The sequence below is a fragment of the Umbelopsis ramanniana genome (assembly GCF_025399195.1).
Source record: "Umbelopsis ramanniana AG unplaced genomic scaffold K450scaffold_7, whole genome shotgun sequence".
NCBI lineage: Eukaryota > Fungi > Mucoromycota > Umbelopsidomycetes > Umbelopsidales > Umbelopsidaceae > Umbelopsis > Umbelopsis ramanniana.
In genome coordinates this window covers 222378-234189 of record NW_026252093.1, presented here as the reverse complement: position 1 = coordinate 234189, position 11812 = coordinate 222378, and the positions used below count along the sequence as shown (strand labels likewise).

Below are 11812 nucleotides of genomic sequence, written 5' to 3'. Positions count from 1 at the left end.
TGTAAAGCGATTTTCCAACCATATGCCTTTAACTTCATCCAGCGTAACTGTCAAGTGAATCTTGACTAGGAAACCATGAAATATCAAGGTTCACTTCGGTGAGAATATATGATTGTTTAAACGGTTACGGTTCGTTCTGGTTCTTTAACTTCGTGAGTTGTAGAAGTCATCACTCCAACTTTTCAAAATAGAGAATTTAAGAACCTCATCACCATCAGTACCAACGTTTTCAGTGGTCGATCTTCGTATAACCATGATTTGCAGAATATGGTGTAAAGTATACCTCGCCCCGAGTATTGTTCCGAAATATTTTCATCGGTTGCACTGTTCATCCCCGAGGTTCGCGCGCACTAAATTTTGCAGCGTGAGATTCCGCGCACATGAAATAAAGATGGCGCCAAAAATCGACTCTCAAAAGTTTCACTTCTTCATTTGCCCATGACTACTCTTCGAAGGTTCTCAACAGCGTACTTACAAAGTGGACGACGTAAAATTCTCATACCCTACTGCGAACGCGATAACTCTGATCTGGTTCTAAATCAATGCATGGAAGACAAAACACTACTTCCAACTGATAGCATTTGCCTTGTCAATGTCGTAACTCCCAGTGTATTATCACAGCTAACACCTTACAGCATTATGCATGGTGCTGCTCCCGTAACCACGACTACAGAATTCACTTACGCTGCTCAGAGAGATCCTCAAAGGGAATTTCTAGTTTCCAGAGCTGAGGAGACACTGGAAAAAGTAGCCCAGCGCTTAAGGCATAAAAACGTAAGCCAGGAAACTTTGCATTGTTGATCTTCCCATGTACATTTTCTTAAAAAAACCCCCCCTCTTCAGTTGAGTGTACGAACGGTTGTCCTTGAAGGCGAAATTAGGACATCTATTGTGAATCTTGCCGAGGAATTTAAACCTGACATAATCATTTTGACAACTGGATCAACTGGGAAGCTCAAAAAGTGAGTTGCAGGAATTCGAACACATCTGAGTTCCTTAAACAAAATATTTGACATATTTTTTGTGGGCTGTGCCATACAGGATGTTCACAGCCTCCATCTCCAAGCATTTGAAGAAAAATGCTAAAAAATCTGAAATCTTCATCATATCTCCTGAAAATGAAAGAGAGGTGGTGGTTACTGACCAATTCTCTGGCGTCGAAGAAAGTAAGTAAAGAATGCTGTGCATGCGTATATGGAATAAGTGTAACACAAATGGCTCATCTTGGCTTCTTTCTTCTGCAAAAGTTGGTTCCAATGACCTCAACACGGGGTGCACACCGAAAACAAAACTGGAGACCGTAACACAAGCCCCGCAGACATCTTGATCTCACTATGTTTTAGCTAATAGCATTCATTATATATCTACTTCTTTATGTTAATATTTGCAGTATATTATTTGAATCAGTATATGTATGATATATTGGAAATGGCTTTATACTTTAAAGATGAAGTGAGAACGTTGTGTTTTGTGAACTGGATTGTAAATCCAATACCCATAAGAATTTTAATAGCTGCTATGCCTTATCCTTACAAGCCTCTGCCTTAGTTAAGATGGGGAAGGTTTATTATGTTGAAAGGCGGTCTCAGACTAGCTCGATAAATGTACACGGTGGTGTTATGATTTACTTTACAGAAGTTAAGTTATATGACATCCTCGTTTTTACAAAGAGCAGGATACAATGCCTCTAAACGTTTTATCTACATAACAACATTAACCTTAAGCAGCCAGTCAATTTCAATATCTGTTGAACTTTACCTCTCTTAAATTCGCTAGATGCCGTTGCTTAGTAGTTTCAGTTGCTGGTAGAACAAGCTTGTCTATTAAACTGGTTATTTCTTGACCATATATCCCGGCGTTATAAAGTTCGTTTAATTTCTGAGGAAGGCTAGTAGAAGCACTAGAGTAAAAGTCAGCTGCAATTGATTGTTTATGGGTTTTACAGGTTCACATCATCAGGTATCTTACCTTGTACTTTCACTCAGTAGCATGGTTTCTTCAAGTTTTGCATCTGATTTACAGTCATATTTGACTCTCTGTGCGGTCAGCGCAAGTTCTTTTCCCTGTTCTTCGTAGACTTTGCGACAAATATCGATGATGGTTTCGCAAGTATGTGCCTCCATCGAATTGTTCGGTAATATCTCCAGGGGAATATTGCATCGTATTGGACTGAAGGATGGTTAGCAGCGGTAATCGTACAGTGGCCGTCTAGTAACAACATACCCTCTCGCTGGATCGTCCTTTGATTGAAAGCAGGTTATTTGCAATCTTTGTGTCTGTGAAATTGTTAATTTTCTCGAAAATGATATGAGCAAGGGTAGAAATCAGACGTACTAAATCCACATCAGTGTCAAAACACGATACGATCAAACCAAAGAATCGAGAATCCATCATTTGTTGTGAAAGTTGCGTTCGAACATCTACAGTCAGAAAGTTAGATTACCCGTCGCATACGTTCGAATAGCTCAAAGACTGACACATGCCAATATGAGAGGGGAATACAGTAATATGAGGATGGCTATGGTACTAGATCAAATGTGAGTTAAAATATAATGCCACCTTTGGCATCATTTAGACAAGTAAGTGATACCGACCCATCCTACAACACAGATCTGCCGCCCTAGCTCCTTTTCAATTTTCTAACGGTGACAGTAACCTATGGTCAGTTTAGCAGGCAAAAATGCCAAAAAAATCATGGCCGCTTTACCTCTGCTTCAACTACTGCCAAGTGAAGTTGGATAGGCGATATCTCAACACGGTCCTTACGCTTGTCTGATCTGGTTAATATACAAACTGCCTCTACAACCGCCACTGATTGATCTCGAGAAAAAGGGTTGGAAGCATTCCTTGGCTGCTTTGGTTACTATCGATATTGAAACTGGCCATAGCAGGTACTAACCCTTACCTGCCAGTTGCCAAGTAGAACTCCGATAATCTCTTCCTATACATCAAAGCTAAGAATAAGAAGCAATTGATAAAAGTGCATTACTTTGTAGAGTGAAATCAAACCTTTTCGGTGGAGGCTGCATGGCTTGCTATAACATGGAAAACGTTGGCACTTATAGTGACTTTCGATAATGTAGGCATGAGTCGGAAAGCCTGCGTTTGCGAAGCCAGATTTCCAAAAGGCAACTGCATTAACGAGTCACAATTTTCTGCACACAATAACCCAACCATTCAAAGCCATTGCAAACCCAGGCATCAACATTTAATGAGTTCAAACGCTGTTCCACAATTTGCTGAGGAAAACTGGTATACTAAAGCGGTAGACTATTGGTCTACTGTTGATCCAACCGTCAATGGAATGCTTGGTGGCTTTGAATCCGTGTGCCCGGTAGAATGTGCAGCCTCCTTAGATCTTATTCACGAATTCGTTAACGATCAACGAGGAGCCGACAATGTTGTCAAGAAGGAAGCGCGTGTTGACAAAACCTATGCTTGCGATTGTGGTGCCGGAATAGGAAGAGTCACAAAGGAATTTCTGCTTCGAGTCCCCTTTGCAAAGGTTGACCTTGTGGAGCAGACACCAAAATTTGTTGAGCAAGCGAAGCACGAATACCTGAAGGAAGAGATGGAAGCTGGCAAAATCGGAAACCTGTATTGCATGGGGTTGCAAGAATTTACGCCAGATTCAGGGAAATACGACCTTATATGGTGTCAATGGGTTCTCGGACATTTGACGGACGGTGAGTTGATTGGATACGACAATTCATCGCATCGCTTCTTGACATAGATAATTAATAGTGTTATTTCTAAATCTTTTATCAGATGATTTGGTATCATTTTTAAAAAGATGCAAGGATGGCCTTCGGCCAAACGGTGTCATTGGAATCAAGGAAAATAATGCTTCCAAAGGTTATATCGTAGATGAAGAAGACAGCAGTGTAACAAGGTATGAATAGAGAGAGCTCGTTGCATCGAGATACAGCTTTATGCTTTTGAAGCTGACGTACGGTTGTTAGATCGGACGATCTTTACAAGCAAATATTTAAAAAGGCCGGTTTCAAGATTTTGAAAGAGAAGAAACAACATGGACTCCCAGCCGGGCTCTTCGCTGTTAAAATGTAAGATATTAGCTTGACTTGGTGGCATGATGACGGTTAAAAGCTCATCTAACTCCATTTATTTTTTCTGCTGCTATCGCTCTAGGTACATACTGACGCCTGAATAAGTGACGGAAAAAGCTCCTGATGGTTTGACCTATCAATAATATAACAACTATCTAATACAGATGTATAAAAGAAAAAGCTTTCATACCCATTTATCGGATATACTTAATGGGATGTCATAGTGTATAAAGGGAAGTGTGATCGAATAGAGACAAGGCAACGTCAAATTTAGCGGCTAGAGCCAACCTTAGAGCTTGTAAAATCCCCAGGCAGCGATGCCGGGATCCCAATTTCACCAGTTTGACGGGATGTGCAGATTCGGGCTCTCGCCTGATGCAATTTGATTGGATACCCAAGTCACGTGTAAAATGACGTCGCTGACTTTTGCATCTTGCACGTGCACTATGACGCCCTTCGTCGAAAAGCCAGCTGTTGTCCACTGAGTCGGTATCAAAAAAACTATCTCAAAGGTTTTTATTCAATCTATACCAAAATGTCTGCTGTAAGTACTATATATTTCACTCGATCATTCAAAGTACTCTTGCTACTTCAATACGAGAGCCTCTAGATGAGGGATTGTGCGCTGATTATGCAGTCACCGATTTTTGTTTTGCGAACGCGGTTACTGACTACGATCTCATCTGCGTGTTCTAGGAACGTGAAAATCAAGTATGTCTTCCCCATTGTTAAAGATCTTTTTCAGTTCAAGATGGACTATTTCTATCTTGCTGTCGTTTTTTGCTGCACGGTGGGCCATATATTCATTATCTTTGCGTCTTTCTTCCTTTGCATGAAAAATAGGTGTTTATGAGCAAGCTCGCCGAGCAAGCCGAAAGATACGATGGTCAGTTTCTATTTTCAGAAATGTTTGCTTAACCGCAAATTGCTTGAATGACTAACATTGGCTCATATCTTTCAGAAATGGTTGCCTACATGAAGGAAGTTGCCAAGGTATGTAGTCAACACACGCTGCATCTATCTTCTCCCCACACAGAAGCTCCGCCCATTTGATCTAATTGCGGCGATTATAACTTTTCCATAGCTCAATGTTGAATTGACCGTCGAGGAGCGAAATTTGCTTTCTGTCGCCTACAAAAACGTCATTGGTGCTCGCCGTGCCTCATGGAGAATTGTGTCTTCCATTGAACAAAAGGAAGAAAACAAGGGCAACTCTGGTCAAGTTGAGAAGATCAAGTCATACAGACAAAAGATCGAAAATGAGTTGAACGATGTCTGCCGCGATATTTTGGCCGTCTTGGATGAACATCTTGTCACCTCCGCCACGAGTGGTGAGTCTAAGGTCTTCTACTACAAGATGTAAGTTTTTTATTATCAGTCATTATATATGCCACTCCGTTGCCTGTACTGAATCGCATTTATCATCGATTTTCAGGAAGGGTGACTATTACCGTTACCTTGCTGAGTTTGCCACTGGCGAAGACCGAAAGGAGGCCGCTACCAACGCTCATGAAGCATACAAGGCCGCTACTGAAATTGCACAAGTTGAGCTTGCTACTACTCACCCAATCAGACTTGGACTTGCCTTGAACTTCTCCGTCTTCTACTATGAAATCCTCAACTCTCCCGATCGCGCTTGCCATCTTGCCAAGCAAGCTTTCGATGATGCTATTGCTGAATTGGATACTCTTAGCGAGGAAAGCTACAAGGACTCTACTCTCATTATGCAACTTCTTAGGGACAACCTTACACTCTGGACCTCTGACTTGCAAGAAGGCAAGGCTTACTTTGATTAAAGTTTACAGATCTGTGGATGCATGATCCTAACTTTTTTTTTTCATCACTCTCTTATAGATGCTGACAAGGATGCCGATAAGGCAGACGAGTCAAAGGCAGAAGAAGCTACAGTCGACCAGTAATTGTTCTTAATCTTGGTAAGAATTTGGAGACTCTGTACCCCAATAGGTTACATTATTAACTGGGTTTGCGTGTAGCATAGTCATGCCTGCTCTTTTATTTTTGCACTTGTATGCCATGCTATTGATTTTTTGATTTTTTGGATGCAGAATGCAAATAAACCTATCTGTTGAATGTCCTTATCTTACAAAACTTGCATGCTAAATAAGTCGTTTTAAATTTTTTTCTATCATGATGCTTCTGGTAATGCCATATTCACGATGCCAAGCGCTCGACAAGCTAGATCCTCGTCATTGTAGTTCCAGCGAATAATAATCTGATCGACATCTGTGCTCTTGTCTTCATCATAGCCGACAAAAACGCTACGCATTTGCACTCCAGCTTGAGTTTGAGTAATAGGGATATCTTTCCCAACTGTCTGTTCGAAACGCCGGAAAAGGATACCAACCAGTACGTTTCGCATATCGCTTTCATCAGGTAAGTCGAGGTTGACTTTGGGTATATTTATGGACTTGACTAGTTCAAATGAGAGATTGTGTTGCTCTAGCGGTGATTGCTTACTTTCTGGCACTTCGACCTGATCAGCGTCGACTATATGCATTTTGGGAGGACCATATTTATCGGGCTCCATCAAAAGGACGCCTTCGACGGGTATTTGTGAATGAGGTCGGACGGAATCTATGTGCATTTCCCTATCGACGGATTGTGGCCCAAATGTGTTGAGCACCGTCTGCGTGTTTTTGATTTCACGCATTTTTTGTATGCTTGATTTCAATAAATCAACACTGATGTCCGCGTAGATAGCTTTGCTCGTTTCCAGTTCAATTGTTTCGCCGTTCGCAGGGTCGAAGGATGGGATACCGAACTCCTTCATAATCTTGCTTTTTAAAAATCCCATTTTTTCCTTTTCCCCGTGAACAAGAACGACATTTTTGGGTTCACATTGTCGTATCAGTTGCATGATTCCTTTCGCATCAGCATGAGCGCTGAATGATAGATTTCTCACTTGGAGATTTACTTGAATCTTGGTGAAAGGATCAACGTCAATGACTTTCTGACCTTGCAATACTTTGGCGCCAACCGTGCCAGCTACACAATAGCCAGGCATAATGACCATATTGTTCGGGTCTGGAGCCCATTTCTTGAATACTTCGAGTGATGTTCCGACGTTGAGCATACCTGGTGTTGCGAAAACTACCATTGCACCTGGCAAGTCGACATAACTTCGATTCCATGGTTTGATATGTTTGAAGTCGAACATGTTTCGCTGTACAAATGTAGATTTGATCTTTTCGTTTGTCCAATTGATAAATAGCTTGTAATAGTGATTTGCTTTTTCCGTTAGACCAGCTGAGAAGTAAATTGGGACTTTAAGGTCCATTCGTTCCCAATATGTTTCCACTAGAATACATAGTTCTTGAGCTCGCCCTAAGGCAAACACAGGGATAATGACCTTGCCACCCGCAGCAACACAATCGTGAACCTTTTTTAAAAAGTCTCGTTCTCTGGATCTTTTGGAATCTCGTATAGTTGTAGCATATGTACTTTCGGTGATAAGCACATCTGGGCGCATCTTATCAATCCAGGCAGAGCCCAAATGTCGATCAGGAGTCATATTGTAGTCGCCAGTATAGACCACAGATTCTTCGCCAACGCGAATATAAAACATAGCAGCACCGAGAACATGCCCAGCGTAATAAGCTTTAATTTCTAGGTCGTCATCGACGGAGATGGTCTGATGAAGGTTGACAGGGATGACCTTCTTCATACAGCTCTTGATCATTTGCGACGTAAAAAAGTTTGTTTCTCCTTTGCGTTCCACTGTGATTTTTCGATAATCTTCCAAAAGAATTGGGCAGATAGCTTTAGTGGGATGTGTCATATAAATTGGACCGTCGTAACCACACATTTCCGTAAAGAAGGGTAATGCTCCACAGTGATCCAAATGAAAATGACTAATTATCACCGCATCCAATATTTCTGTAAATTCGCCAGTCTTTGAAATATAAGTGAAGTCTGGAAATCTTCTTTCGTCATTATATCCCATGTGCATTCCTAAATAAATAGAATGTGCGTTAACATACACCAACTGAGCGGATAACAGCTGAAGCAAACAGATCCCGTACCACAGTCAAACATTATATTTTTGCCACCTAATGTGACAAGAATGCAACTTCGACCAACGTCTTGGCCTACATAATTAGACAATGGAGAAGTTAATTATGTCATGCTAAAGTACTTGTAGGTGATCGCCTTTGCATACCTGCTCCAAGTGGCACGATTTTTATGGTCATTGTTGAATGAGAGACAGCAGCAGAAACGAGTGGCAATTCAAAGTCACACCTATGAACTTTCTGAAAGGTGAAAATTGTATCTTAAAGCTTCCTGACGCAAATCTCTCAGTACGGAAAGCTAAGGCAAAGCAAAATTCCCTCGGTTCGAAATACAGTATTATTCATAAATTGAAGTTTTGGTAGGTAAGCGTTATGTCTATATTGTCCTTTGCTAATTACAAAGATCTATCAGAGCCGTCCATCAAAGAAGGCTGTTCATGAACAATATAGAGTGAGGATGATTCAAGAGGTGAAGAAGCATCGTTTTCTTGATCCTGGTATGGATCCTGGCTCTGATCTAGCCATCGTTGTGGGACGTAGCGTGTACACTTGTCAGCGTCGGGTAATTCCTACAGACCGAGGAACAAAACGGTACGCGCTATTTAATTTTGGGCTATTGTGCCTTTTTGTAAAAGTGATGTCTCTCACCTGAATGGCCTTGGTAACTGCCAAATTAGATAAACCTAACATCTCTGGACCACTAGCATGCGTTTTGGCTGTCACGCCTAAACTTGCTATCTGATCTAGCAATTGCTTCCAGACTCCACTAGCAGACGCCCCGGAAAAGACCGTGCTTGGTGAGTCTTCTGGTGTAACCTGAAACTGGTGGGTTTGGGGGAGAGAAAGAAGATTTAGCGGCTGCATCCAGGTGACCAACTATGTAATGCAAAGAAAAAATAGCTAAAAACACGTACGATTGGAGCATTTCCACCGTCTAGAATTTCACTTATGTAGCCTGTTTTTTTGGAAGGAGTTGTCAAACTTGGCAAGTATTTTTTGCTTTTGAATCCCACTGGCCAAATGTATCGAGGGTTATGGAAGCCTTCTCTGTCGCAGACTACAGAGCCTATGGACAAATTAAGGTATATCAGAAATTCGGTTCGGGTGGATGGATCAAAAAGGAAAATTAGTGTGGAATTTTTAAAGCCTACCTATGCTGTAAATGATCACTTCATTTGTGCCTCGTCCTATTGTCACAGGAAGGGCGATAGTACCGTCTGGCCGTCTAGGTAAAGGTTGAACCGCCTTTGGCTGAGTTCGATCATCTCGCTTGCCTGTTCTTCGTCTTCGTTTCTCCGGAATAGTACTTGTTGTGGTTTGTGGAATGCTATATAAAGATGACTGAAGCAAATAAAAACAAGACAAACATTAGAGCAGAAAACCTTGTACATCTTGAAAGCTACAGCTATCCCTTACAGTTGAACTTTCTCGGCTAGTTCTCCGCTGCTCCGATAGTCGATCATCCCATTCTTCAGGTCTAAACGTTAGCATGGTGGCGATGCTTCTTTGAATGACAGAAGCTAATATCAAAATTTCTACATACTAATTACTGAATGTCGCTCGTTTCGTGTGGCATGAGGTACAGGAGAGGAACTCTCATGCGCCCGGCTAGATAAAAAGCCGTCTTGAGTAGAACTGTCGTCATCATCTGAGAGCCTATTGGAAATAGTAGACAAATTAGCATTGATAGCCGCCTAAACTCTATTCATTCACGTCAAGAGGTCTAGAACCTCAACGTACCCATCGTCACTGTAACCGAGTTCAGGATACTTTGTTCTCATCACGTCGATCAATATACTAAATTGAGTTTTTCGTTTGGTGAATTGCCAAGGCAGGCGCACTTATAGGGTTAAATGGGCAGTCACGATGTACTGATATGCAGCGCTAATCCTAACCTGTTTTCTCGCTTCAGCTTGCGAATGCGGTCCCTCGCTCGATGGAGAGCCTGCTCCAGCGACCCGCGCTCCTACAAGTGAAAAGTAGTTTAGAAAGTCACGAAACGACATGTTTGGAATTGTGGTGGTTCATTTCGCATGTGGCTGAAGCAATCGAGATTCTAACCTCTGTTAGTTGTTCATATTGCTGATTAAGTCTGTTGTAATGTCTTTGAGCATCGTTATTTGGTGCTTGCAAGTTGCTCATTGGTGAACAAAAAAAAGCTGAGTTCTTGACGAGCTTTGGTGGCAATATCAAAATCTCGAAGGGAAGGAAGGGATGGGATAAAGAATAAAAGGAGAGACAGTTGCTCAGATTGAACTGCCTCGCAATGCAGTATTATCTAAAGCTAACAGACAGGTATGTTTCAGGTACAGCGTAAAGTGGAAGAAGGATCGAGAAAGCAAAAACAGCCCGAGTGATATCGTTTGAATATTCTGTATTACTTTGGGAAGGGACATGTACAAGAAAAGTCGCTTGTGAACTGCGCAAAGGTCTGGTGTGAAATGAATTCCTATTCGGGTCTTCTCTGATGGTGCAACCAGAATACCTAATTCTTGACCTTGGTCGTCCAACATTTCTTGGGGGTGATGTCAGACGCTCACGGTGACACGATCGTGAAGAAAATGGTAATGTTCTCTCTATTAAACAAAAGCAAAAAGAATGGGGAGCTATAACAATATCTACTCTAACCTCGAGAAGTGAACATGCTACTGACACCAGAAGTGAACATTTTTCCAGCAAAACCTCCAACGCTGCCACCGAGAGTTCCAAATGCTGATTGTGCAGCAAGCCCAGTTGCCCATTTTCTTTTGGCATCTTTATCACACTGCGTGTAACCGTACACATTAGCGAGATTGAGAATGATAGCCACGACGACGATGACCAGCCATGCGAATTTGAAAGTGAAGATGCAAGTAAAGGCCAGCAAGATCCAAAGGACAGGTGTAGCATAAAGAACCGTCCAAAACAATCGTGAATCGTTTGCATTTCCGGCGCGATTGGGCTGATCATCAACGCGTTAGCCACTTTTCCTGATCACATTTTCCCAGATTTCCTAAATATATCAAAAGTTGACTTACATTGGCGCTCTCAAATACCCATTTGTTCGTTCCGTCTTCTTGAATCTCGTTCCACCAGCGTAATCCGACCAAAATCCTTCCAGATACATTTTTGACTGTCCAAAAGTCGAATGCAAGAAGCAATATTGTGATTACAAATATCAGTGTGAAATTGTCGGTGAATATGGATCCCAGTAGGTATGTCAACAGCGCGCCAAGCCTGAAGGCAATAAAGAATAGCAGAGCAATAGGGTGGCTAAAGACCCAAAATCGATGGTTGAGTTGTACAGCAACTAAATACCCCGATAATATAATATATGCTTACCTAGATGATTCAAAGTATTCTCTAATAAGACCCGGCTGATTAGACCTGCCACCTTGGCCAACACTACCTTGTTCAAGGTCCGGCTGTAATGTGGTGGAATCCGCCAACAAATTTACTCGGCTTTCGTCAGCCTAAGTTAAAAGAGCGGTCAGTCACTAAGTCATCTTGCTATGCAAGTCTCTGAGGTCAATGATCCTTTGCCTTGGCTTACCATTATCAAAGATCCTTGTTACAACTACCATTTTGGAATACCGCCCACCCCCCTTTTTTTGAAATCGAACTTGGCGATACACGTGACCATGGCATTCACGCATGATTTGGTAGGACCAAAAACAAATGGGAACGTTAAACCAAAGTAAAGGTAACATTACAGGCTTGTACCATTCAAAAGCT

General features: G+C 41.8%; 8 protein-coding genes across 8 annotated transcripts; 4 read left to right on the top strand and 4 right to left on the bottom strand.

Moving 5' to 3' along the window:
• Positions 1 to 438: 438 nt before the first annotated feature.
• Positions 439 to 1714, top strand: K450DRAFT_291841 (uncharacterized protein; the record flags this gene model as incomplete). Its single annotated transcript, XM_051593583.1, has 4 exons — positions 439 to 774; positions 844 to 962; positions 1042 to 1166; positions 1391 to 1714. The coding sequence occupies 4 exons, from the start codon at positions 439 to 441 to the stop codon at positions 1546 to 1548; spliced, it is 738 nt and encodes a 245-aa protein (XP_051447906.1). The 3' UTR covers positions 1549 to 1714.
• Positions 1541 to 3230, bottom strand: K450DRAFT_225371 (uncharacterized protein). The gene is made up of 10 exons (XM_051586367.1): positions 3010 to 3230; positions 2906 to 2941; positions 2708 to 2846; positions 2595 to 2639; positions 2484 to 2526; positions 2335 to 2420; positions 2224 to 2276; positions 1969 to 2169; positions 1759 to 1900; positions 1541 to 1700 (listed from the first exon to the last, which is right to left on the bottom strand). Exons 1-10 carry the CDS (start codon positions 3027 to 3029, stop codon positions 1644 to 1646), a joined length of 822 nt encoding a protein of 273 aa, XP_051447905.1. The 5' UTR covers positions 3030 to 3230; the 3' UTR covers positions 1541 to 1643.
• K450DRAFT_225363 (uncharacterized protein) lies at positions 3010 to 4486 on the top strand. The gene is made up of 4 exons (XM_051586366.1): positions 3010 to 3686; positions 3769 to 3892; positions 3963 to 4064; positions 4150 to 4486. Exons 1-4 carry the CDS (start codon positions 3086 to 3088, stop codon positions 4169 to 4171), a joined length of 849 nt encoding a protein of 282 aa, XP_051447904.1. The 5' UTR covers positions 3010 to 3085; the 3' UTR covers positions 4172 to 4486.
• A 196-nt stretch (positions 4487 to 4682) lies between these two features.
• Positions 4683 to 5210, top strand: K450DRAFT_225362 (uncharacterized protein). The gene is made up of 2 exons (XM_051586365.1): positions 4683 to 4953; positions 5029 to 5210. Exon 1 carries the CDS (start codon positions 4699 to 4701, stop codon positions 4918 to 4920), a length of 222 nt encoding a protein of 73 aa, XP_051447903.1. The 5' UTR covers positions 4683 to 4698; the 3' UTR covers positions 4921 to 4953; positions 5029 to 5210.
• Positions 4683 to 6130, top strand: K450DRAFT_225357 (uncharacterized protein). The gene is made up of 6 exons (XM_051586364.1): positions 4683 to 4953; positions 5029 to 5060; positions 5152 to 5426; positions 5503 to 5843; positions 5922 to 6001; positions 6062 to 6130. Exons 1-5 carry the CDS (start codon positions 4917 to 4919, stop codon positions 5984 to 5986), a joined length of 750 nt encoding a protein of 249 aa, XP_051447902.1. The 5' UTR covers positions 4683 to 4916; the 3' UTR covers positions 5987 to 6001; positions 6062 to 6130.
• On the bottom strand, positions 6041 to 8373 carry K450DRAFT_297496 (uncharacterized protein). The gene is made up of 3 exons (XM_051593667.1): positions 8248 to 8373; positions 8111 to 8176; positions 6041 to 8039 (listed from the first exon to the last, which is right to left on the bottom strand). Exons 1-3 carry the CDS (start codon positions 8276 to 8278, stop codon positions 6214 to 6216), a joined length of 1923 nt encoding a protein of 640 aa, XP_051447901.1. The 5' UTR covers positions 8279 to 8373; the 3' UTR covers positions 6041 to 6213.
• Positions 8374 to 8412: 39 nt separating this feature from the next.
• Positions 8413 to 9817, bottom strand: K450DRAFT_225350 (uncharacterized protein). Its single transcript, XM_051586363.1, has 5 exons — positions 9515 to 9817; positions 9250 to 9439; positions 9013 to 9164; positions 8747 to 8920; positions 8413 to 8667 (listed from the first exon to the last, which is right to left on the bottom strand). Exons 1-5 carry the CDS (start codon positions 9587 to 9589, stop codon positions 8494 to 8496), a joined length of 765 nt encoding a protein of 254 aa, XP_051447900.1. The 5' UTR covers positions 9590 to 9817; the 3' UTR covers positions 8413 to 8493.
• A 628-nt stretch (positions 9818 to 10445) lies between these two features.
• K450DRAFT_225338 (uncharacterized protein) lies at positions 10446 to 11792 on the bottom strand. The gene is made up of 4 exons (XM_051586362.1): positions 11631 to 11792; positions 11420 to 11550; positions 11116 to 11350; positions 10446 to 11039 (listed from the first exon to the last, which is right to left on the bottom strand). The coding sequence occupies exons 1-4, from the start codon at positions 11631 to 11633 to the stop codon at positions 10722 to 10724; spliced, it is 687 nt and encodes a 228-aa protein (XP_051447899.1). The 5' UTR covers positions 11634 to 11792; the 3' UTR covers positions 10446 to 10721.
• Between the last annotated feature and the right edge of the window lie 20 nt (positions 11793 to 11812).